Source organism: Zeugodacus cucurbitae, chromosome 5 (genome assembly GCF_028554725.1).
Source record: "Zeugodacus cucurbitae isolate PBARC_wt_2022May chromosome 5, idZeuCucr1.2, whole genome shotgun sequence".
NCBI classification, from domain to species: Eukaryota; Metazoa; Arthropoda; class Insecta; order Diptera; family Tephritidae; genus Zeugodacus; species Zeugodacus cucurbitae.
The window spans coordinates 46,975,933-47,003,507 of NC_071670.1; the positions used below are offsets into that span (position 1 = coordinate 46,975,933).

The window sequence follows — 27,575 nt, forward strand, 5'->3', positions numbered from 1 at the left end:
CAAGCCACTGAAGCATACTACAATATATACTACATGTCTGTCTCAGGTATAAAACAAATTTTTTGTTCTCTCTTATAAATGTATTTATTAAAATCTCGCACTCCATAACACTTGAGAGAAAAACGTAAACATAGTTGCATTTGACAGTGTTTAATAAACATTTATTGGCAAACTGTGACTATTTAAATACCATAAAAGTTAAGCCAAATGGTGTAACTGAAATTAACTATTTTTTTCACTTCATTTAGTTTCGTCTGTAAGGAAACGGAAATTGTCTGAAAAGCTTTCTGATATTTCCACAAATTATCTGTAGAGTTGTAAATGCCATGGGCATGGGAAATATTTGTAATTTATAGAACAGAGTACATTCGTTGTAGAAGTGTGCTATTTCATTAAAAAAAAATTGTGAAATCTCACATTCTTCTTAATGTGTGGCTCATGAGGACTTTCCTTAATTGTTCACATATGAATGTATTTATAGTATTTTATATCTTTTCGAATAAGCTAATTATGCCAGTTTTCAAGCTGTATTTTTTATTTCATTAATATTTATATAAATGTGACACAGTACAGAAATTAAGTTTCTTATTTTCTAAAGCTCGAAAAAAAGCTTTATTTATTCAATTGTCTTAATCTCATAGATATTTAAATAGATTTCACCATATAGTTGTATGAAAAATTGGACAATGTACTCTAACTAAATTGAACATTTCTTCTCTATTATTATTTCTGCCTCCCTGTACTTTTGAGAGCTTTTCTTTATGAAATCGAACATTATATTTACTCACATTGACATGTTATTTTTATGATGATAACGCTTTAATGATAACATTTAGTTGAGTATGAAATGTGCTTTGGTATATTTTTTCAATTAGCGTTTGCAGTACTCCACCGTAACTAGTCCCGTTAGTATGTAAGTTACCGCGAACTTTTTCTTTTAGCGGTAGGCCAAATTTTATACTGGTAGGCCAATAAGCAACACATAGACCAGTTTTGGTCCTTGGCGATACCAGATGGAGTGCCGTCACGTTGTTCACGAGGAGTGGTCATCCTTTAGGATGCCTGCGCTGGACGCGATTTTTAAAAGGTTTCTCATATTGTGAAGCCCCCAAGTGGCGAAGACGTTGCCTTTACAATGCAGGGCAAGTGCACAAGAGATGTTTCATTGTTTCTCTTGCACCTTGCTCCTGATATTTCCTGCAGTCATCTCGATTCGTAAGTTCAGTTAATATAAATACATATATAATTGCAATAACACTAAATTTCTTTCATGGAAACTGCATTGATTTCATATACTTTTGCACTAATATACCAATTATCAGTGTTCTTTAAAAAATACTATTTGTGCTTAATGGAGATTAAAATTTTCAGTGGTGAGGTCATGGCATCCGGTTTTTGTTGTAACTAAATACATCCGCATGTGCATGTGTGCATATATAGTATGCATTTCGCATATATACTTACATACATACATACATACGTACATATAGGCATTTCAATTTCATACATTCCCATTTGGAAGTTTAATTTCATAAATAAGCAGCAGGTTTAACATTTAATTTATTTAAAAGAAAAGGGTTTCATTATTAAAATATTGTTCAGTTAGCTTTTTACAGTTTAGCTTTAGTTTAGTTTAATTTCATAACTTTACGCAACCCTAGTAAGGTTTAAAAGAAAGTGTATATGCGATAAGCGTATATATAAATAAATAATAAACTATTTTAACTAACTTTGCTTTTGATTAACTCATATACAAATATATAATACTTAAAGAAATTCTTACCGAATTGATTCACGAGTCATCTTGTGAACTTGTCGTGCTCGTAGACAAAGAAACAATGATTATGATTTTTTTTGCACAGCTAATTGACGGCTAAACTCCCACGATCGCTGTCGACCAGTGTCAAACCGTTTGGCAACTAACACAGGGTGCAAGAGATGAAAATTTTAGGAAATTGATATTTGATGTAATTAAAAAATTTAAAAGCTTTTTAATATATTTAAACCACTTTTGTACGTTTACAACAAATTCAGATTTTTTTTTAGATCTTCGTGTTTTACTTACTTAAAGAATATATTTTGTCATAGAATTTGTAAGCTTTTAAGTGTGAAATTAATATTGAATTTGTTATCATTCTTAAATATAGCACCGGTCAACAAAAAAATTTGTTTTTGGGGTTACTGTTCTCATGCTTGAATTCTGATTCTAGACATTGAGAAACACTTAAATATTAATCTTTAGTTCTTCAATTTTGCTTTGGCCTGAACTACATCGATAAGTATATTTTGATTTATTTCATAAATCAAAGATGGCAGCACTTTGATTAACCCGAAAGTAAACAGTATTATTATTTGTAAGAGGCACAGTAGTGAATGTTAACTTGTTTATTATAGCTGTAACAACAATATTAGTGTATTACTCAGTGAAAAAATGGCATCAAGTCAGTGTAAAAATGAAGTTGATTCATTCTGTTTTATTTGCGGTGAATTTATTATAGTTAGAAGTAAAAAAAATTGCTTTATCAACAAATTTGAAACTTTGCGAAGCCTATGAGGCCTATTTTAACCTAAAAGTCAGTAATCACAATAATCTATAGTGAAATTGTAGAAAAAATAAAAAAATCAGTAATTTCTGCTTAAAAATCGAAATATTGCTCTAATTTCAACGAAAGCAAACTTTAACCGGAAAAAAATGTTTTTCCTTACTTTTATCATAGGAGAAACTAAAACTTTACATGTAGATGTCAGACCCAAAAATCGTGTTGACCGGTGTAGTAAATCTTCCATATGGCCTTTTTTGTTTTCTCAATAGTCATTCTTTTCACAAAAATTATATTAAAAGTTCTTTTTTTTTATTAATTATGAACTTTAGCTTTTTATTAGAAATCTGGCAATATCTAATTATCGCTTATATTTTTAAACAATTATCTATCGTCATATATTTATACACATTTATACTCACACAACAGTGCAACAAAGGTTTTTTTTGGAGAACTTAAACTTAATTAGCTTATCCCTGGATTTTTTGATAGTTTTGTTTTCATAATAGTTGGTGTGTAAAATTTAGAACTAAAGTAGTAAGTTATAAGTTTTTACAGTAAGTTTTTTTTATATAACTACCAAAGCTATATAAACCTACATATTTGTGCCTTTAGAACTCTATCAAACACCTTCAAAATGGATGAACAACTACGGCCACACCCCTAAAAAGTGTATGGTGGTGAAAACAACTTAAAGCGCGTTAATTCACTTATAAGAAAGACTAAATTTTAAAGTCAAAATGGTACAGAAAGATTGCAATGCGATTGGCACATAAAATGAGCGTGGCATCGCACACTTTTGGGTTAAATACCATATTTCAAAAACTACTCGATCAATTTCAACAAAATTTGGAACAAGCTTTGTATAAATACTGCTTTGGAATTGTGGCATCGTTCCTGAAATTGTTGTATTCGGACTATAACTTTTCAAGTCCCTATATATCGAATTTGAAGACCTCAGTTTCTGTGGATAATTCGATTTAGCCATGTCCGTCTGTCTGTCTGTATATATACGAACTAGTCCTTCAGTTTTTAAGATATCGTTTTCTCTTCAAGAAGCTGCTCATTTGTCGGAACTGCCGATATCGGACCACTATATCATATAGCTGCCATACAAACTGAACGATCGGAATCAAGGGCTTGTATGGAAAACTTCCGCATTTTACTACATATCTTCACGAAATTTGGTATGAGTTATTGTTTATAGAAATAATTTAATCTCCGAAAAAATTGTTTAGATCGGTTCACTATAGCATATAGCTGCCATACAAACTGAATGATCGGAATCAATGGCTTGTATGGAAAACTTCCGCATTTTACTACATATCTGTACGAAATTTGGTGTGAGTTATTTTTCATAGAAATAATTTAATCTCCGAAAAAATTGTTCAGATCGGTTCACTATAGCATATAGCTGTCATACAAACTGAATGATCGGAATCAATGGCTTGTATGGAAAACTTCCGCATTTTACTACATATCTTCACGAAATTTGGTGTGAGTTATTGTTCATAGAAATAATTTAATCTGCGAAAAAATTGTTCAGATCGGTTCACTATATCATATAGCTGCCATACAAACTGGACGATCGGAATCAATGGCTTGTATGGAAAACTTCCGCATTTTACTACATATCTTTACGAAATTTGGTGTGAGTTATTGTTCATAGAAATAATTTAATCTCCGAAAAAATTGTTCAGATCGGTTCACTATAGCATATAGCTTCCATACAAACCGAACGATCGGAATCAAGGGCTTGTATGGAAAACTTCCGCATTTTACTACATATCTTCACGAAATTTGGTGTGAGTTATTGTTCATATAAATAATTTAATCTTCGAAGAAATTGTTCAGATCGGTTCACTATAGCATATAGCTGCCATACAAACCGAACGATCGGAATCAATGGCTTGTATGGAAAATTTTCGCATTTGACGTGGTATCTTCACAATTTGACATGGATTACTGCTTATACTGCAAATACTGATTTTCATGCATTAGTATTTGACAGATCACGTGGGATTTCAGACATGGTGTCAAAGAGAAAGATGCTCAGTATGCTTTGACATTTCATCATGAATAGACTTACTAACGAGCAACGCTTGCAAATCATTGAATTTTATTACCAAAATCAGTGTTCGGTTCGAAATGTGAAATCCGCTTTTTTATCGACAAATTTTGTTCAGCGATGAGGCTCATTTCTGGTTGAATGGCTACGTAAATAAGCAAAATTGCCGCATTTGGGGTGAAGAGCAACCAGAAGCCGTTCAAGAACTGCCCATGCATCCCGAAAAATGCACTGTTTGGTGTGGTTTGTACGCTGGTGGAATCATTGGACCGTATTTTTTTAAAGATGCTGTTGGACGCAACGTTACGGTGAATGGCGATCGCTATCGTTCGATGCTAACAAACTTTTTGTTGCCAAAAATGGAAGAACTGAACTTGGTTGACATGTGGTTTCAACAAGATGGCGCTACATGCCACACAGCTCGCGATTCTATGGCCATTTTGAGGGAAAACTTCGGAGAACAATTCATCTCAAGAAATGGACCCGTAAGTTGGCCACCAAGATCATGCGATTTAACGCCTTTAGACTATTTTTTGTGGGGCTACGTCAAGTCTAAAGTCTACAGAAATAAGCCAGCAACTATTCCAGCTTTGGAAGACAACATTTCCGAAGAAATTCGGGCTATTCCGGCCGAAATGCTCGAAAAAGTTGCCCAAAATTGGACTTTCCGAATGGACCACCTAAGACGCAGCCGCGGTCAACATTTAAATGAAATTATCTTCAAAAAGTAAATGTCATGAACCAATCTAACGTTTCAAATAAAGAACCGATGAGATTTTGCAAATTTTATGCGTTTTTTTTTTAAAGAACTGGTTACTAAAAGAAATGCACCTGTGAAGGGTATATTAGCTTCGGTACAGCCGAAGTTAACGTTTTTTCTTGTTTTTTACTCAAAAAGAAATTTTTACTTCGCTATATATTATAAAAAAAAAAACAATGTTGTCCCTTTGAACATTTAATACAGTATTCTTATAATTTATTCGCAATAAATAAAACTTCATTATATAGGAGTTCGTTATAGAGAGTTTCGACTGTACCTAATATTAGTATTTCAAAGAACCGGTGAAATGCAATAATGCATGATCAAATTTTTAATAAAAAAAATCAATGAATTTATTTCTTTCCATCTTTATTAAAGAAAGCAACTCATCTGTAATGAGTAGGTGAATTAAAATTTTCCGGAATCTGAACGAAGAGTTAAACTACCCGATTTTTTGGAACTACTTGGTTGTTTGTTGTTTTATTGAATTTGACATTTACCAATCTCAATTTGAGGCTGTGCTATGAGATTACCGCTATCATATAGACCTGGTGTACACAATCAATAGTTCAATTAGAGCTTATCACTGTTTTTTTTTTGGCTTAGTTACAACAAGCACAGCATTTTTGAAAGAAAATGAAAAAAATAAAAAATAAAATAAAATGACCTTGGCACCTTGTCACTTTCTATATAAGTAGTTCTAACTAATGTTGAAATGCAACCATAACCGTCTGTTATAGTAAAAAAGATGTCAGTTTTATGCAACCGGTTTTAATTGATGGTTTTACTGAACTATAAAAAACCTTAAACCCACTCCCAAATGATATGGAAAACATGAAACACAATTTGCATTTCGCTACAATTATGATTTTACCATAATATATTATCCGTGAATAACTACTTCCTTATGCCACAATGCTTGGGGAAATATCACAAGAAAAAACAAACTATTAGTTGTTGTTTTTTTAATTTAAACTAATTTCATTTGTCTTGATGCACTATTGCCATTTTAGATGTGCCGAAAATGTAGTATCCATATTAAATGACCCAATAAAACTACGCAACTGCTTTTGAAGTCATTCAACTGACAACTCGTTTGCGGCATTTAAACATGCTCTTTGCATACTCGTTCATACATATGCCGACACTCGTGTGCAGATGCTATGATCTGAGTGTCAACAAATGATTTGTGCTGATTTGCTTGCAATAATCCCGAATGCTTTGATTTAATTATGCAAAAACACCAGTTTTTCGAATTAAAAATTAAAAAGAAAAATATTAAGTCATAAATGTTAATTGGTTAGACAACTTAGCCATTAAGGTCTCGCTAAAAAAAGAGGATATATCCGAAAGTGTATTCGAATAATTATAATTGCGTCTTCCGCAACAACAATGTTTTTTTTTTTTCAATTCAGTTATTTATACGTAAATTAAAATTTCAAAATCTGCATAAAAGCATTTGGCAAGCTTTAAGCATGGATACTGCCGAAAGTTCGCCGATAATTATTCTCTCCGCAATCATTTGCTATGAAAACCTGAATTTAACTGTAATTTTTTATTAAGAGAGCGTGAGAAAAAATGCAATTCGACTTGGATTTTGCCGCTTAATACTGTAAAGTTGTTTATTATTATTATATAATATTAATGCATAGTTGACAATTTAAAAATATTAGTTTAAATTATTAATTAGCAATATAAAATTTATAAATTTATAAAAATCATTAGTTTATTTTTTTGGTTGCGGCTTAAAGCGTGGCAAATGTTCACCCCACGGCTGGAAGCCTTTCTCATTAGCAACGTAATTCAATGTGTATTTTATGCCATCGGGTGCTACCCATGTCGAGAAACCGTCTACTGTGAGCGCTTTAGTATCTGTGCCAATATCCTTAAGTTCGGCGCTCTCCTTGCGTTCGATGCCGTCACTAGTTTCAAAACTGCAGAAATGAGAGATAGGATAATTTAAATTTTATTTTATAAATGTTAAAATAACAATTTGAAGACATTAGAAACTTGTCATTAACTTATTGGGTTGTGAGGAATCACTGTTATTTCGAATATACCGCTTGGTCTGTAACTATGAGTATAAAATAGTAAAAACTCTGGTGTTTATTCTTAAAATGTGAGTCTAACTTCTGATTAGAGGCTAGACTCAATTCTTCAATTCTTTAATGTAAAAACTAGATTATATTTCATATTTACTTTTTCACCTCAAAAATATCCAAGTGCTAGACAAAAGAGAGGTTATGTTCAAGATTAAAGTTTTCCAAAGTTAATGGACCTTATTTCGATTGAAAAATTGTTCGATATGATCGATACGATCAAAAATTTTTACGTCGAAATCATTGAAAATAAAAGTTTCGATCGAAGTGAACTCATTTACCGACTTGATAAATACGATCCGCGGCGAATAGCTGTCGCTTATTTCGAAATCATTGCAAATCCGCAAAATCGAAAATTTTGGTCGAAAACTATCCATTGGTGAGTGAGCTGCGAAATCGAATTCGCTGCGAATTCTATGATTAGTCCCAATAACTGTTTGTCAAAAGCTGATTGACGTACTAAAATGGTGTTTAGCGTATCAATCAATTACAATATATGAAAAAATTGTGTTTTTTCTGCGTATTGTACCAAAACATTTTTTTCGAATAGAGGCAATATTTTTCGAAATATTTTTTTTTTAGAATACCTCTTCTTTTTGAAAACTTTGAGTCAAGATTATATATAAATGAGGATCTTTATTATAGATTTTGTAATAAATCTTGCAATTATTAATAATATTTTCAATAAGCCTATTTTCGAAATTCGAAAACAAATATTTTGATTCTCGAGGCTAACTTCCAAAAGTAGAGAAATTACTTTTTTACTGATGACTGAATTTCACGAAAAATGACTTGGTCTAGCCGAGTGCTGTACAGTGTTATTAAAATTTTGTGTTTCAATATTTTTTATTAAAAAATCTTGAAAATGTTCTAATTTATAAAAAATTAAAAAAACAAACAATAAGTTGAAACTTTGCTTATTATTCTTTTTTTAAATATTTCTTCTTCGTTATTTGAGCATGTGAAAATCTCGTCATGTTCCAAGCGTTTGGAAACGAGTTTTTCTTACAGTACCATGTTTTTAATGATATGGTTTCTGTTTCGCTTTTAAGGGAAATTATTTATTTCAACACAAAAATAGTAAAACAAGAAGATTAACACGACTCAATGTGACATTCATATATATATTTAAGAAAGTATTTTATGACCAACGCTCTTAAGCTGGATCGCGATGAATTGCATGATTGAATAATTTGGGTTTTATGACGTCACAACCTTGAATTTGTGCCAAAATTTTTAATAGTTTTATTATATACTGGAATTATAACTGTATTGAACAACAGATGAAATGTTTTCACCCGATATGTTACAAACTCGTTAAATACTTTTTTGGTTTTCTTTTAGTTGAAATTTTATGTTATCCACTCGAAAATCTCACTCAAACACAGTGTATGTGTAATGTTCGATTCACTACTCGTTTTAATAGCCATTACACTGTTCACATTCTATTTTCACTTTTTTGTTAATTTTTTTTTTAATTTCTTTTAATACCTAAAATCATATCCATCAATTCCAATATTGTCGAAATCATAACGCAACAGTCGAGCAGTAGCCGAGTCGTCAAGTGGTGCTGTGTAGGCGAGTGCAATTAATCCACAGATTGTCAGGATGCTCAAAGCAAACTTCATTTTAGATTTTATTATTATTATTTTAAACAACACAAAATTCGTTAAGAACGCGCTTGTTGTAGTCTCTTTTGCGGTTTCTAATGAATGCACTCATTTTCCTTATGCTGTTCGCTTTTTATATGCATAAATTCATGCAAAAAATAAAAATCATAAAATTGTCAGCGACACAATACACAACTGTATATTCAAAAAAAAACTGAATAGAATGCTCGAAAAACTAGTAGCAATACACATTTTGCTAGCATCCAAGCGATATTTTAACGCCACGAGCAGAGAAAAAATATTTTATGGCAAAAAATGAGAGCTGCAAAAAATCGCCAGGTTGTAGGTAGAAGAATTCTTGAAAAAAAAGTTAACAAAACAAGTTGACGAATTATATACCAAATGCGTTTGCATATTTTTGCTTAAATGTTTTATTAATGCAGTTATGTTTAAAGCGTAGCTACAATATTGTTATGTATCTTCCTACTTCTATTGTTATTCTTAACTGGCTTGGCAACTGAGGGGGAGAGACCGCTGAATGAATCTACATTAAAGGTCCCTGAATCCGTTATTTAATTAATACTAATAGAGAGCAGTTGTATAGATCCCTGATATTACCTGATAATTGGATTATGGGAATATCTGAGACAGAGGGAGAGAATGAAAGAAAGAGAGAGTCGATTATATTATGGATTTATTTATCAATGATTCAGGCGGTTTCCTCCTAATGATGTCTGAATAAGCAAGTAACTCTACAGAGGTCGTTTAAATTCCGCTTCCGGTGACAGAGGGCATCTCGAAAAATTTTACAAGGCTTTAATTGTTATAAATCACAAAAGTGATTGTATATTCGGCTGTATCCGAGCGTGGTCGTTCCTAACTTGTGGTCTAAGGGGTAAAAAAACTTTACTTTATATATTATACAAATAAATATAACGATGTATCTATATAATCCGCAATCACTCAACCATTTTGCTGTCATTCCAAAACATCTGTATAGAAAGTAAAATTTATCTGTTTGGCGCGAGAAAAACTTTCGAATTTTATTATTTTAGAGGTTACAGAAAAGTACGGAAACTCAGAGCCACTAAAAAACATTAAGAGCAAATATCGTAAGTATGATTTGAAACAATTGTGTTTATTAACATTAGGTCTCTCTGTATTTAATATTTTGAATCAAAGCTTTTATTAAAAGCTATTCAAACAGTTATAACTGTTGTTAGTATGCACGCTTTTCATTCGTTAGCTTTTAAACACTAATGACAACTGCGCCATCTGACGTAGCTTTAGACTGTGCTTTGTGCAACTTACTTTTTATAACTTACTTATTTTTATTAAGTAAAAAGCGCACTGGAAAAAAACAAAACATTCGTATAGAAAGAAATATTAAAGCTATAAAGCTTCCAAGATCAGCAGTTCGTTTTCTAATTTAACTAATTTTGACATGACCAGATTGGAGCTGTTAGCCGGTGCTTTGTGCCGTTGAAAAATCACACTTTTCTTCCTCAAATATGAAATTCAAATTCGAATCGTTCTAATGACCGGTCATAGTAGAGGTCTGTTATTCCAGGTAGTCAATGTAGTTCGAATCTTGTGTATCCCCGAAAACTGTATACCAGACTTTAACAGAACAAATACAGACAGATATTTCTTTAGAGCAGATTCGCTTTATAGAGTTCACTGTTTCAACTGTTCATTTGTCTCTGGTGTGTTCTAGTGAATTCATACAAGAAATTCTTTCGGATTGAGCTTAAACAACATCAAATATTTACCATTGTGACGTGATTTTACAAATAGGGTTGTTATTGTTGTTGCGAGAATCAGAGCCCAGCCCGGTTATGTAGTCTTCTCAACAGATCCTCCACTTGAACTTATGAGAAGATTACTGTCTCAACCACATTCACGCTGCGGGCGTGGGTGCTGAATAACTGCACGAGACGACCAAAATCCTAAAAATATGCATCATATAGATTAGTAGTTTTTGCTTCTAGCCATAAGCTGAGTCTGTTGTCAATAATAGTGCTATATTATACTTTCTTGGCTTGGCTTGGAGGATTTGGTTAAAGCTACAGTTCTTCACCAATGTAGAGTTCAATGGAAGCTCAAGCTTCGGCTACAAAATCTTTCCAGGGACTTTAGCTTGGCATCACGAGAAGCAAGAGCCTAGAGAATTTCAATAGGTTGGGCCTTCGGACAGTTTCGTGTTGGCTGCAGTTTAAACCTAAAGGTAGAGAAACTTTAGGTTACTCAAAGTGAAGTTACTTTGCAACCGGGTGCCGGACTCAAAGTCCCGCAGAGATTTTGGATAGATCTCGTATCCGCCCGAAGTGGTTAGCGTATCCATAAATACCATGGGTTTATGCCGTGCTAGGCAATTACTGCCCTCAATCAGGGCACTAGTTGTCTCAGCTACATGCCTCGCCCATCTTTAAATCGGTGATATGTCAGTAGTAGTAGATCGTGGACTTTCTCTGTTATCCTCTGTATTAGACGTTTTGGGGGTAACTGCATGGGGCTCAGCAAAAACCGTAAGACTACGTTGACCCCAGTTAGACATCATTCGTAAAGCATTGGAATTTCTTATCAAAATTATTGTTTTTTCCCCTAATTTATAATCCTCGATCGCTTTTACCGCTTATATTACATACATACAAACAAATTAAATAAGCATTGGCAGTTTATTCTTGAAAATGCTCAAAACATTGAACATTTTTTAATATGTATGTATATGCTGTTTTAAATTACATACCATTAGTACAATTAACATTTAGACATACAATATATGCTATAACTCTATGTATATTTATATATGTATCTTATGTACAAACTTATGTACTTAGTGTATTTCATCATCAAACAATTAATCATGTAATATGTATATGTATTTATTCATGCGACTACCAACCAACCAACCAAATTCAGCTAATTTGTTATTGTGATAATAGTATTTGTGATGACTTTCTGAGGAGGGGGAGGGGGGCGAAAGTGTCATGCCGGAAATGATGTACATATATATATATATATCTATGCATTTTCCATAAGTTATTACAATTTGCCTAAATTATTTTACTTTTATAGTTTCACTTTATTTAGTTTAACAAATATGCCTATTAATTCACCCTTTTCTTCATTTTCATTTCATTGAAAAACTATACCAAAAGCGTCTTTCGACACTATAACAGAAATATGTGTTGTAATAAGCGCTTTAACCAGTTAATGTCACATATTATAAAAATAACTAAATTTGTGTAGTTTCTGCTGCGAGCGTTAAATGTTAAGTCTCTATATAAAAATATATAAATAGTGAAGTATTATTAACAACAAAAAATATTTTCAACCACAAACAAGCTATTCAATTCTATTTTTCTTTATCAATAATCCAAAGCTTTTCTAAGCTGCATACTTATAATAAAAAACATAACAAGCTGTGTGTGACGGTATAAAGCACATTAGTAGTTAAACAATTAAATTTTCTGCGCGCACAAATGTATGCTATCATTTTCAGCAACCGCCTAACGCTTCACACCAAACAAATTTGGTATTGATTTGATTTTCTTACGCGAACAATTCAAATAATCTTTATACATATCCGAGCGCAAGTAACGCGAATATGAATCGCTCTTCATGAGATGATAGACATGCGCGGCGGCTACGTCGAAACACCAGCGATTTGGACCATTAACAGCATTGACAGCCTCACGCGCCAATTCTACCGATTTCGAATCCACATTCACCGGACAGGGTGCATCGGGTGCGAGAAACTCCTGCCAGATTTTGTGTATTGCTTCTTTGATTTCCGATTGTGGTAGTGTTTTCATCTGTTGCACGGACTCCCAAAATCTGTGGAATGTATGGAAGTTTAATGTTAGTAATGGCCGTTTGTGTGAAATTCGATATTTTTAACTCACTTTAAGTTCTCGCCACTGTACTCTTTTTCGAGAAATTTCGTGAATTGTTCACGTCCAACCGGATCGTTTAGTAGCTCACGTAAACTGAAGCCCCAACGCTTCACATGACGCAGCGGTACTTCTTTGCTGTAATTGAGAATAGATTTTCGTGTTAGTTAGTTAATTTCTTTTTAATTAAAGGGGTAACTAATATTTTGGATTATGAAAAATATTTATTATAAATACATTATTGCAATATGGATATTTCGAATATTTCCCTCGTTTCTTGTTTTGGAAAGGAAGGCGGGTAGTGAGACAAAAGAGAGTTGGATACGGTTTACAATGGCTTTTCTCTTTTGGTGACTATTGTCAAAATTTGGTTTAACGAGTTCTTCCGACATAACAACGATGTGAGCCGGTACATCTCCGCCAACACCACGGTCGATTTAGTGTGCTACTTAATACACCATATTCTCCGGATTTGATTTCTCGGGACTCCTTGTTTTCAAACATGTAAAAGTAACTGATCGGACAGAAAATCGGTTCGAATGATGGAACTATCGCCACCAAGGGGACTAGGTTAGGTTAGGTTAAAAAAGCTGATCTCCACGATAGGTTTCGCGGTGGATCCCACTTGGACAGCTAAAAATGCCGTTGTGATGAGGATATACTCCTAAGTATGGATCCACGATAGGTTTCGCAAAGAATGGATCGCAAAGAAGACTCTTATCTATCGCCGAAGTGGATGAGCCTTTCGCAAATTTTATGAACCGGCTAATTTCTAATCCGGGAAGTTCGCATTGCCGCCTAAAGCTTGGCTACCGAGATGTTCCAACCTCAGTCTTATGAACGATGTACAGTGGAGAAGTAAATGACTTGTTGTTTCCACCTCGCCTACCTCCAGACAACTAGGGCAGTTTGCGTCTGGCAGGATTCCTAGCCTTATCGCATGTATGTATGCATATTCCGCAGTGTCCGGTGAGTACTTCAATATTAAGGAAAGGTTAACCTTTTGAAGTACTCGCAATTTCGCCGACCTCTTGTGCTCCACTCTGGACCAAAAGGATGTTGCAATCGAGCAGGTTTAGGCTGTTAACCAACGCTTATCAAACTCGCGAGAAGTCCAGTGATCCAATGCCAGAGCACGAGAGGGCAACGGAGCCCCTACTCGTTGCCATGGAGGGCTACTGTGCGTATTTTTCAGAAGGGTTAAAGTAAAGTAGGAGTATCACTTGGTCATATATATCGTGCTAACCGGAGACTATATTTCCCAAACTATAGTTTTTATTTTTTTTTATGTCTTAAAAATTTATGAAATCGGTATCATGTTATCTCCGAGGTGCATTGTAAGGAATCAATTAAGTGCGCTCGAAACAAAATGTGGACTTCAGATAATAAGTAAGATATCTTAATTAAGAATATTGACTACTTACGAGTTACGTTCCGCATCCCACATTTCAGTACTGTCTGTTTGCCAAGGATTTGGCAACTCCGGTGATGTGATAAAGTAATCAAATTCATTGTATTGCTCGTAGTAGGCGACCAAACTGTTTTCAATAAATATTTAAATTTAAGTTTTGGACTTCAAACTTTATATTATCTAAATTTGACTTACGCTTCGGCTGCCTTTGACACCTTTATGGTGCGTCGCTCGAGTTTTTGTTTGCGCAAACCAATGACACGTGTCACCTGTTCAACGGGATTCTTGGCCACCGCACCACCAGAAGTGCCGGAACCGTGTCCACCACGTCGATATGCTTTCTTAATATCGATTTCGGTGGTATTCACACAGCCGGGCATTGGACGGTGCACATCCCAGAAGGCGCGTTCCTGCGAATCCAGCACTTTGCATTCGAGCTTATCACGTTTCTTGGCCACTTTGCTTTGTGACTCCGCCTGTGGTTGAGTGTGATTTAAATTTAATATATTTTATATAGACTTTCATATAATACTAACCTGCATGAATATAAATTCCCATTTGCGTGAGAACATCTTTTGTAGCTTAGCTAAGTTCTCCGCCTCATAATCAGCCAATTCCAGTCGCGTTTTATTCTGCATGGTGCGTTTGCACAGATACACTGCGTAATCTGTATTTTCCGGCTCCCAACAATTTGATGGCCAAAAGTAGGGTGTTTGAAATCTATGTGTAGTTAAACAAATGTGAATATATACTATAATATAAAGCTCTTTCAATAATATCGTATTTGCATTCACCTATAAAAGGTGCCATCGTTTTTCACCGTCAACTGATGATCATCGATGGGGAAAATGTAGCCGTGCGAGGCAAGCAAATGCGCAAAATGCAGCGCTTCTGTCACATCTTCAACATCCAAGTTCTTTAATATCCAAGCTACCAAATCGGCGCCAGTAAAGACCGAGGGGACTTTGCTCATAAACGCTTTGACTGTACGCACTGCCACACCGGTGGATTCCGCCTGCATCTTCTCAATAATTGCCTCCATCTGTGGGTTGGCAAGAAAACCATACTATAGATTATGTTATAATGTAATTAATTCATCAATTTTTCTTTTTTACATTTAAATGACAATACATTTTATATATATAATCTGATGAAGCAGTAGAAATATATTCATGTAAGATATATAGCCCTTATATTCTAAGGTGCTCCTTACAGCAGATCGGGAAATGTTTCTTAATTAGTTGCTTTCTATATATACCTATATCTTCCATAACAGTTTTTGTTGTTTCTTGCTAGTCTATATCATCCGTTGGAACAAATCTTGAAAATTTTACTTTGAATAAATTACTCATACCACCCGTTGTCCTTAGTAAGATCATATATAATATAGTATACATTAGCAATTGTTACACACCGTTCAGCGTTAGAATTCAACTACATACTATGCTAAGAGTGCTCCATTTAAATATTACGCTAAGCAATAAGCAAAGTTATGGGAGGCAAAATAATATATTTTATTGAAGATCAACTAGGCGTATGAGTGATATTTTAGTTTGCCATGAAGGAAGTTAAGAATATATCTAGGATTTTGAATTCTAATTCGTATTCAAAGCAAATGTGCATAGCTTATTGGTGCGAAGTGTTACAAATTACAATACATTTCCAAAAAAATACAGTGGAACTTCCATAACTCGAACTTCTATAACTCGAAGATCTTCATAACTCGAACTTTTCGACCAGGGCATAATACAAAATCTAAAACTATACTATCGAGGCAGAATTTTAAAGGAGTCTATCTATATCGAAAGGCAAACAAAAAATATGATATTACACTTATGGAATGCATAAATCAAGGCATGGGATACAGCCAAAAGTAAACTGCAACATTCAAAATTACAGAATTTATGTTTTAAGGTTATATACACAAAACTTTATGCGAAGTAAATAAATAAAACTGTGTAAAAATCTATATTTTACCAATTTTTGAAAAATTGTAAGTTTTAATGAAAATTTTATAACTCGAAGTTTTTTTGTGGATATGGTGATTCGAGTTAGAGAAGTTCCACTGTACTCAAGTCATAATAATTACAAAGAGAAAAACTGAAAAATAATATTTCATACGTGAAGTGGTGGAATAAGGAAGATAATTTGCATACGTTTCAAAAACGTCAATACTTTATACAAATCAAGAATTTATGTTTAATTTTAAGTGAATCCCAAAATATATCGACTAAACTTTGTTGATCTACTGTTATGTTTTCAGGCGCTTCGGGGGATTCGACTCGATATAATTTCAGTGTACAATAAAGTACAATATACACTTCCATCCATTGCCAAACATCTTAAACTCGTTTTTATTGCCTTGGGTGAATTTAAAATTGTCCTTTGAACATCGAACTTTGTCTTTATGATCACTTATCAAAGCACTAATCATTTTCATATGTAAACATTTTTTTGAATGATTTAATTTGTGGTCCCCCAACACGGTTTCACGAATTTTCACATTGTCTTCTGACATGTTTGCCTCTTGTGGTCTTCTTAAACTTGGTGCATCATTTGTGCTAGAGAGATTCAGTAAAACAGCACTTTACTGTGGACTATGCTAGTTCAAGTTTACCGTAACTCTTATCAAAGCAAGTTAAAGTCTTTTTAGCCCATTGAGTATTTTCTGAAATTATGTCTCCATCAGTGTTTCCAATTATTTGCAATGTTAAATACAAATACATTTCGAATTTATCTCATTGATAAACTGAGTTTGAAAGGATAAAATTATCTTCAGAAGTAATGTTAACGAAGTACTGAATTATTAGGTCTACAACTTTGCTTCCGCCATTTTCCAATAGATGTCTCTAGGATCTAGGGATGTCTGGTCGATTAAATCGCTTTTTTTATATCGATCTTGGACATTTTTATACAAAAATAAACTTAAATTTACAAAAAAAAAAAAACGGCGGAAGTTGTAGACCTAATATTACTTGCTATACATAAAAATGTGACCACTATTACGAGAAATCTATTACTAACAATATACGGCAAAATCGACATTCCTAGGACCAAATCATTTTTTCCGGAAGATCTCGAAATTTAGCTTATTGAAAACAACATTATAAATTATAGAATTTAAGTTAGCAGCAAAGTTAAAATATGTAAATTATCAACCTTTTCTTCTTATTACCAAGCCTATTTAAGAGTTGATATAAGGGGTCAAAGCTGGATCTTTGGAAAAAATTAATTTGATAGTTCAAAAAATATTGGAACAATTTTTAAAAGTTTGGCATACTAGGGGTCAAAGGTCGGTTAATCGCATTAACAACCATACCAGTTTAGGGACGAGTATTTTTCGAAATATAAATATTTTGACCGAAGATTGACCGAATTAAAATATAAGAAAAGACATATATGTTTTTTTTACAACCTGCACTATTTTCGAAAAGTCTTGTTTCGAGAGAAAATATTTCGATCTTGGAGGTTATCTTCGAAAAAGTGAGAATGTGTATTTTTACTTGTGACTTAATCCACCAGAAAAAAATATTTTGGTCTAATTCCCAGCCGGGAGTTGTATAGTGTAATTAATTTTATATTTTTTGGAATTTTAAATCCACAAATCTTGGTCCTTTCCTTTATCAGTTTGTTTCTAAAATTTACTTTGTCACACGCACTCTTGTTTTCTCACTCATTTGTCTATTGATGACTGTCATCAGTAGACAAAAAAGCAAAGGCTAAGCACTACAATTGCTTGCAAATACATATATATGTTTGCTTCTGTGAACTCGAATGGGTGTTGATAAAACTGTTGCATATTTTTTCCATATACTAACACACACTAAACAAAGGTAACTAGTTAATATGCGCTTTAGTGTTCTACCGCCAACTGTTTATAAACATTCCTGCCTTGTCTTATTTGTATGCTATCGCTTTTTGATTACCTTTTTGTAGACAAGTATATTGGGTGCATCTTCGTTGCGACGCTGTTGTGGGTGATTTAGAATGGCGCCACTGGTGAGTGAAGGCTTCGCTCCGGGCAGCGCTGTGTGTGAGCCATCCGCACCGCCGCCGCTGCCACTGTTGGCCGACGATTTGCCATGCTGGCTGCCTTGTTGTTGCTGATGTTGATGATAATGATAATGACTGTTGCTCACATCCAAACCACTATGGCCACTGCCGCTGCCATTACCAGTGATGCCACCCACGGCAGCCGGTGTAGATATGCTGGTCACACTGCTGGTGCTGTTCGTGCTCGAGGTACACGTGCTATTGCTTGTGGTGCTGTTGGTGGCGCTATTTAAGCTGAAATTCACCTTTGGCGTTGAGGATGATGAGTGTGATGATGATGTGGTGGTGGTAGTGTTGTTGGTGTTATTGGTGGATGCTATTGTTTTGCTGGTTGTGCTGGTGACAGTAGTTGCTATGCTCACTGTTGTGACCGATGTTGTGGTGTTTGATGTATTGTTCATGTTGTTGCTGTTGTTCTCACTTTTAACAACAACAACTTGTTTGTTTATTGTGCTAGCGCTGCCTGCAACGGTGGCTGTAACGGTATTATTTTCGTTACATTTAGTAATTTCAACGCTTGCAGTTGCTTCTTCGGGTTTTGTTGCATTTATTGGTGTTGTGGTTGCTGCTTCTACAGCTTTTGGTGTTAATATTGGTGTTGTTATTGGTGTTATTGTTGGTGTTGCTGTTATATCTTTTGTCGTATTCGTAGGTGTGGTAGGTGCTGGCGCTACGCCAGCCGCAGTTGCTACCGTTTTGGGCGTTGCTCCTTGCGGTGTGGTCGGCGTAACTGGTGTGGCCGGTGTTATTGTTGTACATACAGTTGCTTGCACGCCCGCGGCTGGCGTCGCAGCTGTTGAGGAGTCATCCTCACTCGCCAATTCAATGGAGATTGTAACACTTGATAACTCCAAAGGCTTGATATTTGTTGAATTAGTTGTTGTTGTTGTTGTTGTTGTTGTTGTTGCAATTTTCGTTTGCACCTCATTACAATTATCGCTTGTTGTTATATTGCTGGCCGCATGAGCTACATCTTCTGCTACAACCTCACCATTGTCACCAGCAGCGTGCGCTATGCGTTGGTGTTGGCTCATCTCCTCCGCCCCAATGGCACTATTAGCACTGGCAGCGCTAGCGCTACCGCTTTCTGCAGCTGCTGCAGACTTGGCAGCCAAGACGATAGAAGTTTGCGTTTTGTCCACCTCTGAAGTCATTGTTACCATTTTTTCATTGATTAGGGCTTATTGTGGTGCCTCGGTACTGCACGCTGCACGAGTTTGCTACAACAAAGCGACTGCGTATTGCAACAAAAACAACTTCAATTCCTCTTTTCAATTACTTATCACCGTTAGAATCACTTTTCTCATTTATGTGTGTGTGTGTGTATATATATCGTATGAAAAAGCCTACACGAAGTCACCATGACGATTAGGGGTATGCATGTGAACTACACGCTTCGATAACGGTTTATACGACAAATGACAGCTTTAACGACGACGGCGACGACGACGACGACGACCGCCCGCCGACCGAACGACCGTCCAACTGTCGCTACAAGGTGCACAGAGGGCAGAAAAAGCCAAAAAAAGGTCAGCCTGGTGAACTGGCGTTATCGGAGTTGTAGTTGTACGTACGAAAAAAACGAAACGCCAACAAACACACACACGACGCACGCTTACCTACCAACTACCTACATACATACATACACGCGCTCTGAGTGCGCACACTTAAGACATTTTTTTTATTTGATATTTATTTTTATGGCCGCTGCTGTTGCATGTGCTGTTGTTGTTCTTGCTGCTGTTGGCTCTTATACAAAACAGCGGGGTTGGGTCACAAGTAATTGCTGTGTGCTCTCTTCGCCAGCACAAACTTTCACACGACGTTACTTATATATCCACACAAATACATATACATATGTGTGTGTGTATATGTAGCGTTTTTCTTCCTTTTTCCTTACGCACTCGTTGAAATTTTTCCGTATAGCAAATTATATGCGTACAATTTTCTTTACGATTATTGCTTTTACCACTTGCAAATTAGTAACTTTTCATTTATTATTTATTGAAGCTAATTACTTTCTTTATTATTTCACATTTTAATAGACAAAAAGCGACCGTCGAGCTTACTTATATCAGCAATTTTAGGTATTTATAACTTGCACTGTAGTCGATTTCTTCCTTTGCACGCCACACATAAATTCAAAATGTCACTTTGCCACTCGTAGCAGTGCCTGACACTGTCCACTGGCACTGGCAATGGAACTGCCAACAGTCGTGTGCTCAAGCTTACGCTCGTTGCCGTTCGTTTGCTCGTTTGAGGCGCTCCTTTCGTGACACTTGTCGTTCGTGGCAATTTGCTCATGGTTTATTAATGCCGTTCAAGTTATTTTTGTAGTTTTTCCCCACTGTTGTTGTTGCCACATTTTATGTTGTATGTGTTTTTCGAGTGTTTCGCTTCGTTGTCTTGCTCTCTTGTTGCTCATCCCTTGTGCTCATTGGCTCTCTCTCTCAAGTTCGGTGTCACTTGACAGATAGTGCTGCCAGTGTGTCTGTAATTTGTAGGTTATTTGTGACTTGAATAGAGATAATGTTATATGTAGAAACATATTTGTAGAGCGTATAAGCGATTATGCTTGATTCTTGAATCGAGTTGTTTCGAAAAAAAAATACTGTATATAATATGGTGCAACAGGCGAGAACACCAGTCACCATGATTTCACTTGAGCTGTGAGTAATTTTGTTTATCAATTTTTATACTCTCGCAACAAAAGTTGCTAAGAGAGTATTATAGTTTTGTTCACCTCGTATCTGGCAATTTATAGGCAAATCCGCTAGAGAAACGTTAGGTGAGATTAATGGTATTTTAGGGATGGTACTCTATCACCTCGAACTGCGGAGGAGTGGTTCCGACGATTTAAAGCGGGTGAAAACGACACCATAGCCAGCCGCCGGAAGACCTGTGACGACGAATACCGATCAAATCATGGAAAGCATCGAGTTAGACCGACATGTGGCATCTCGTGACATCGCCTAGATGATGGGAGTTAGTCAATAAACCATTTTAAACCCAATGCCTGCGATATGCTGCTGAAACGGAACGAACTCGACCCATTTTTAAAGCGGATGGTGACTGGCAACGAAAAATGGATCACAAACGACCACATCCAGCAAAAACGGTCGTTGTCGAAGGCCGGTGAATCGTCCCAAACATTGGTCAAGGCGGGATTGACGGCCAGGAAGGTTTTGCTGTGTGTTTGGTGGGATTGGAAGGGAATCATCCACTATGAGCTGCTCTCATATGTTCAGACGCTTAATTCTACCAACTACTGCGAACAACTGGACCGCTTGCAGCAGGCGATCGACACGAGGCGTCCGGAATTGGCCAACAGGAAGGGTGTCGTGGTCCACCAGGACAACGCCAGACCACACACTTCGGGAGCTCGGATGGAAGGAGTTATGCCAGTTTTCTTTCAATATCTCTTTATTTTGTGGCTATGCTCGTTTAAAGCCTAACAATAAGTATTAAAATCTTAAATCTATTCGAAAGTAGAAGCGGTAGCGTTTTTTTAATGAAACGTTGTTCTTTAGTATGCTGGCAGATCTCTGATTTCTAAACGGGGGCGGTATTAGCCAATGGGTTTGCATGTGAAAGGAGTTTAGATAAAGGGTGCTTGTTCAACTGCTAGTGTTGGTAAATTGCACTTTGTCGACGGGTTTATGGAGTGATATCAATACTCAATAAAAACAAGAAATACTTTGAAAAACAATCTTGTACAAAATGGCGAAAAAAACTTGGTTTAAAGGACACTAATCACTCCTACCAAGATACTGATTTAAAACATACGGCTGGAATAATAAGAGAAGGACTGCTATGTAATTACCACAGGGTGATCAATATGCCTCTCCAAACACTAGATATAGGCATAATTGGGAATTCAAATAAGAAAACACAGCTTATCGAGCAATGATGGTTTAAAAATGGTCCTTCGGTAGAATGGAATAAAAATAAGTCCGGAATGTACAAAAAAGTCAATGGAATCTATACCAAATCGTTTATGAGGCCTGAATTTTTCGTCCATTTTTTTAAATGTTTTTTTTTAAGAAAAATGTAATTTAATTAAACACATTTTTTGTTGTTTTTCTGTTGTGAATAAAGTGAACTTATGAAACTGACCTAAATTTTTGGCATTCATATTTTTCTACATATTCTTTCGCAGTTAAAAGTAATTGATTCCAAGTAGATTAATAATTAGGGAAAACTACCATCTTAAGCACTTATAAAAAATTTGTCGGTGTTTTTTGATAAAGAAAATATTTTCAAAAATCAAATATTTTTTTTTTTGTTAACAAAATATGGCAACACTTCTCCATCTACTGTTGACTTTGTCCCAAAATATTTCCGTTTCTGTTTCAAATTGATTTTTTACGCTCTCTGTCTCACATTTCAACGAAGCAGTGAGCGTAAAGCAAACTCGTTTAGCGCATGTGCCATTTTGTGGGCCTAGGACAAAAATAGCATAATTGGCATGAAAGGCTGACTAAATGACTAACTGATTAATTGAAGCGGAATGAAAGAATGGTCAAGTGGATGACTGATTACCGGTTCGTTGGGCTGAAGTTAAGTTCGAGTGACTGCAAATGGTTGGCCACACTGATGGGTGTGTTAATGTGTGATAAGCACATGAGTACAAATATGTTTTTTGTGGTGGAATGAAGTGTTGGCTTCTCTGTGTGTGTGTAGGTATTTTTGGGTGCAAGCATTTTAAGTGCTTACAACAATTTAATGTCACCACATCCATTTCATACAAATCTAATTTTTGCATGAGCGATAACAGCAGGTGCACGAATAAGCTGTTCACTAATTTTAGTTAGATTATTAAGTATTATATACGTATATTTCAATCTGGTTATCACCACATTGTCATATTGTTTGAAACGACGCATATGTTAACTACAATAATGATTATAATATTATGAAGTCTATTCGAAATTTACTGATTTACTGATCAAAAGCCTCATAATTTTGCCTGGTAAAAATCTTCCTTGTATAAATATTACCCGGACCCCAGATAGGGAGATCTTTTTGAAAATTGAAAAATTTCGAAAAATTACTATGCGGTTCTGCGCGCCTGGTGCATTTCCTGGAATTTTGCTTTCAGATTGGATGCATTTTCTTTGGCGTCACTAACACTATTACACGGTGTATACATGTTAGCGTTGCATACTTTAGGGGTGAAAATTTCCCTATATGATTCGCAAAAAATTGGTTTTTTCTCAATATAACGGGAACGAATAACGGGATCGTTTTGAAATTTGGAATATAGTTGGGGGAAGCGTTGACCTTTTATATATGGCCCCAATCTCCCCGATCGGTTCATAAATGGGGGAGTTATTCAATGAAAACCGCCGACAAAACCCCTACTATGCGGTTCTGCGCGCCTGGTGCAGTTCCTGGAATTTTGCTATCTGGTTGGATGCAATTTCTTTGGCGTCACTAACACTATTGCACGGTGTATTCATGTTAGCGTTGCATACTTTAGGGGTGAAAATTTCCCTATATAATTCGCAAAAAATTGTTTTTTTCTTAATATAACGGGATCGTTTTGAAATTTGGAATGTAGTTGGAGAAAGCGTTGACCTTTTATATGAGGCCCCAATCTGCCCGATCGGTTCATAAATGGGGGAGTTATTCAATGAAAACCGCCGACAAAACCCCTACTATGTGGTTCTGCGCGCCTGGTGCAAATCCTGGAATTTTGCTTTCAGATTGGATGCATTTTCTTTGGCGTCACTAACACTACTACACCGTGTATACATGTTAGCGTTGCATACTTTAGGGGTGAAAATTTCCCTATATAATTCGCAAAAAATTGGTTTTTTCTCAATATAACGGGAACGAATAACGGGATCGTTTTGAAATTTGGAATATAGTTGGGGGAAGCGTTGACCTTTTATATATGGCCCCAATCTCCCCGATCGGTTCATAAATGGGGGAGTTATTCAATGAAAACCGCCGACAAAACCCCTACTATGCGTTTCTGCGCGCCTGGTGCATTTCCTGGAATTTTGCTTTCTGGTTGGATGCAATTTCTTTGGCGTCACTAACACTACTACACGGTGTATACATGTTGGCGTTGCATACTTTAGGGGTGAAAATTTCCCTATATAATTCGCAAAAAATTGGTTTTTTCTCAATATAACGGGAACGAATAACGGGATCGTTTTGAAATTTGGAATATAGTTGGGGGAAGCGTTGACCTTTTATATATGGCCCCAATCTCCCCGATCGGTTCATAAATGGGGGAGTTATTCAATGAAAACCACCGACAAAACCCCTACTATGCGGTTCTGCGCGCCTGGTGCAGTTCCTGGAATTTTGCTATCTGGTTGGATGCAATTTCTTTGGCGTCACTAACACTATTGCACGGTGTATTCATGTTAGCGTTGCATACTTTAGGGGTGAAAATTTCCCTATATAATTCGCAAAAAATTGTTTTTTTCTTAATATAACGGGATCGTTTTGAAATTTGGAATGTAGTTGGAGAAAGCGTTGACCTTTTATATGAGGCCCCAATCTGCCCGATCGGTTCATAAATGGGGGAGTTATTCAATGAAAACCGCCGACAAAACCCCTACTATGTGGTTCTGCGCGCCTGGTGCAAATCCTGGAATTTTGCTTTCAGATTGGATGCATTTTCTTTGGCGTCACTAACACTACTACACCGTGTATACATGTTAGCGTTGCATACTTTAGGGGTGAAAATTTCCCTATATAATTCGCAAAAAATTGGTTTTTTCTCAATATAACGGGAACGAATAACGGGATCATTTTGAAATTTGGAATATAGTTGGGGGAAGCGTTGACCTTTTATATGAGGCCCCAATCTGCCCGATCGGTTCGTAAATGGGGGAGTTATTCAATGAAAACCGCCGACAAAACCCCTACTATGTGGTTCTGCGCGCCTGGTGCAAATCCTGGAATTTTGCTTTCAGATTGGATGCATTTTCTTTGGCGTCACTAACACTACTACACCGTGTATACATGTTAGCGTTGCATACTTTAGAGGTGAAAATTTCCCTATATAATTCGCAAAAAATTGTTTTTTTCTTAATATAACGGGAACGAATAACGGGATCGTTTTGAAATTTGAATATAGTTGGAGGAAGCGTTGCCCTTTTATATGAGACCCCAATCTCCCCGATCGGTTCGTAAATGGGGGAGTTATTCAATGAAAACCACCGACAAAACCCCTACTATGCGGTTCTGCGCGCCTGGTGCAATTCCTGGAATTTTGCTATCTGGTTGGATGCAATTTCTTTGGCGTCACTAACACTATTACACGGTGTATACATGTTAGCGTTGCATACTTTAGGGGTGAAAATTTCCCTATATAATTCGCAAAAAATTGTTTTTTTCTTAATATAACGGGAACGAATAACGGGATCGTTTTGAAATTTGGAATATAGTTGGAGAAAGCGTTGACCTTTTATATGAGGCCCCAATCTCCCCGATCGGTTCATAAATGGGGGAGTTATTCAATGAAAACCACCGACAAAACCCCTACTATGCGGTTCTGCGCGCCTGGTGCAATTCCTGGAATTTTGCTTTCAGATTGGATGCATTTTCTTTGGCGTCACTAACACTACTACACGGTGTATACATGTTAGCGTTGCATACTTTAGGGGTAAAAATTTCCCTATATAATTCGCATATATGTTTGTCGTTCATGCAAATTAGAAGGGAATAAGGAAACGATTTTTCACTTTATCTATCACAAACCAAACATATGTATAAAACCCTTGGGATCCATCAAACACCAAATCTCGAATGAATAGTGCATCAAAATGGCGAATCTGGTGTTAATTGAGCCAGTATGGCAGCACTTCTTCTTACCTACTTACCTACCTACCTCATCTCCCATGAAGTGGCCAAAAAAAAAGGTCTTGTGTTGGACATTAGAACTAATTATTGGTTCATCAAAAAACAGTAAATTACAAATATTTCGACAGTATATTACTCGGATGTATTTGATATTTTTACATAATATTTTAAACATATATCACTATTTAATAAAACAACAATTTTTGTTTGAATTTTGAACCTCATCACCTCATCTCTTAAATAAAATAATGAATTTCCTAATAAATAATTTTTTTACACAGGTGTCGTTGGCATCTCACTCGGTCGCACTGTGGTCTGCACACGGCCTCCTACACGGTCATACTGTGTACATTCGTTTAGATTGGGTGGATGTGCAAGGGTGTGCGCACGATCTGCTGGCCACTTACATATTATACCTGGTTGGGTTCCATTGAAACGTTTACCAGCAGCTTCCGGATTGGCACTGCTCATTTCCGGCTTGTTTACGTACGCCTGCGCACCATTTGTGTGTAAGTGTCTGTCGATATCATGTGTTTCATAATACAAAATATTTTATTATATTTAGATTACACATACAGTTACATTTTAGTTGTATCGCATCTTTAAATTGTTTGATTTCAGGTCTTATACGTGATCACCCTGCATTTCCCCAACATGTTTTCTCGTTCATTGCTGCCATCTCGTGGTCACTTGAGACGCTGGTGCGTCGTTATCGCCGTCGCTGTCGCGGTCGCAAGCGAAATTGCGTCACATGACTCGCGTTCGTATCAAAGACTCAAACCAAATATTTTTAAGTAAATTTTTCTAATTAAGCCACTAGAAATACATTTAAGAAATGTAATGAAATTGTAACAAAAATATACAAATACATCAAAGTTTTTAATTATTTCATAAGAGGATCTACATAGCGGCACAGTGTGTTTAATTAAATAATTTATTGCACAATATACGTTGTTTGAACGAATGTTTTTGTTTGCTACACAATAACTAATAATTTTCTACTTTAATTTTATATTCGTCTTTTCTGCTATACACGTGCAAACGCTGGTTGATGCACCGAAATGTGGTCGATATTGGTGTTACCATATCGTTAATTCTTGAAATATTTCATAGAATTGTATGTGCTCGTTTAATGTAGAAAATCATGTAGTTTCTATATTTGCAAGTTAGAACTCGAAACTCCGATGTTTTAACTGCTTTTACGCTGAAAATTTGCGATTTGCAACATATTTTTATTTCTTTAAATTCGCTGGTTATTCCAAGATAGATTCTTATTATATAGGATTATAGAGCATGCGATTCTGCAAATTTTGG

General features: G+C 35.7%; 3 protein-coding genes across 5 annotated transcripts; 1 reads left to right on the top strand and 2 right to left on the bottom strand.

Annotated features, from left to right (window-relative positions):
• Window positions 1-505: 505 nt before the first annotated feature.
• On the top strand, window positions 506-27,556 carry LOC114804373 (uncharacterized). Of its 3 annotated transcripts, XR_008471311.1 has the most exons (4): window positions 506-1,215; window positions 1,323-3,077; window positions 26,543-26,770; window positions 26,883-27,556. XR_008471311.1 is itself a non-coding variant. In XM_054231361.1 (3 exons), exons 1-3 carry the CDS (start codon window positions 1,158-1,160, stop codon window positions 27,014-27,016), a joined length of 420 nt encoding a protein of 139 aa, XP_054087336.1. In that variant the 5' UTR covers window positions 507-1,157; the 3' UTR covers window positions 27,017-27,553. The 3 variants fall into 3 exon arrangements, 1 of the variants encoding a protein (XP_054087336.1); XM_054231361.1 differs by lacking the exon at window positions 1,323-3,077 and having other exon boundaries at window positions 507-1,215; window positions 26,883-27,553; XR_008471310.1 differs by having other exon boundaries at window positions 511-3,077.
• On the bottom strand, window positions 7,002-9,170 carry LOC105215438 (flexible cuticle protein 12). Its single transcript, XM_011189356.3, has 2 exons — window positions 8,959-9,170; window positions 7,002-7,302 (listed from the first exon to the last, which is right to left on the bottom strand). Exons 1-2 carry the CDS (start codon window positions 9,093-9,095, stop codon window positions 7,095-7,097), a joined length of 345 nt encoding a protein of 114 aa, XP_011187658.2. The 5' UTR covers window positions 9,096-9,170; the 3' UTR covers window positions 7,002-7,094.
• Window positions 11,753-20,659, bottom strand: LOC105215439 (uncharacterized). Its single transcript, XM_011189359.3, has 7 exons — window positions 18,311-20,659; window positions 15,179-15,426; window positions 14,921-15,104; window positions 14,580-14,860; window positions 14,398-14,511; window positions 12,986-13,111; window positions 11,753-12,917 (listed from the first exon to the last, which is right to left on the bottom strand). The coding sequence occupies exons 1-7, from the start codon at window positions 19,598-19,600 to the stop codon at window positions 12,590-12,592; spliced, it is 2,571 nt and encodes an 856-aa protein (XP_011187661.2). The 5' UTR covers window positions 19,601-20,659; the 3' UTR covers window positions 11,753-12,589.
• Window positions 27,557-27,575: the final 19 nt, after the last annotated feature.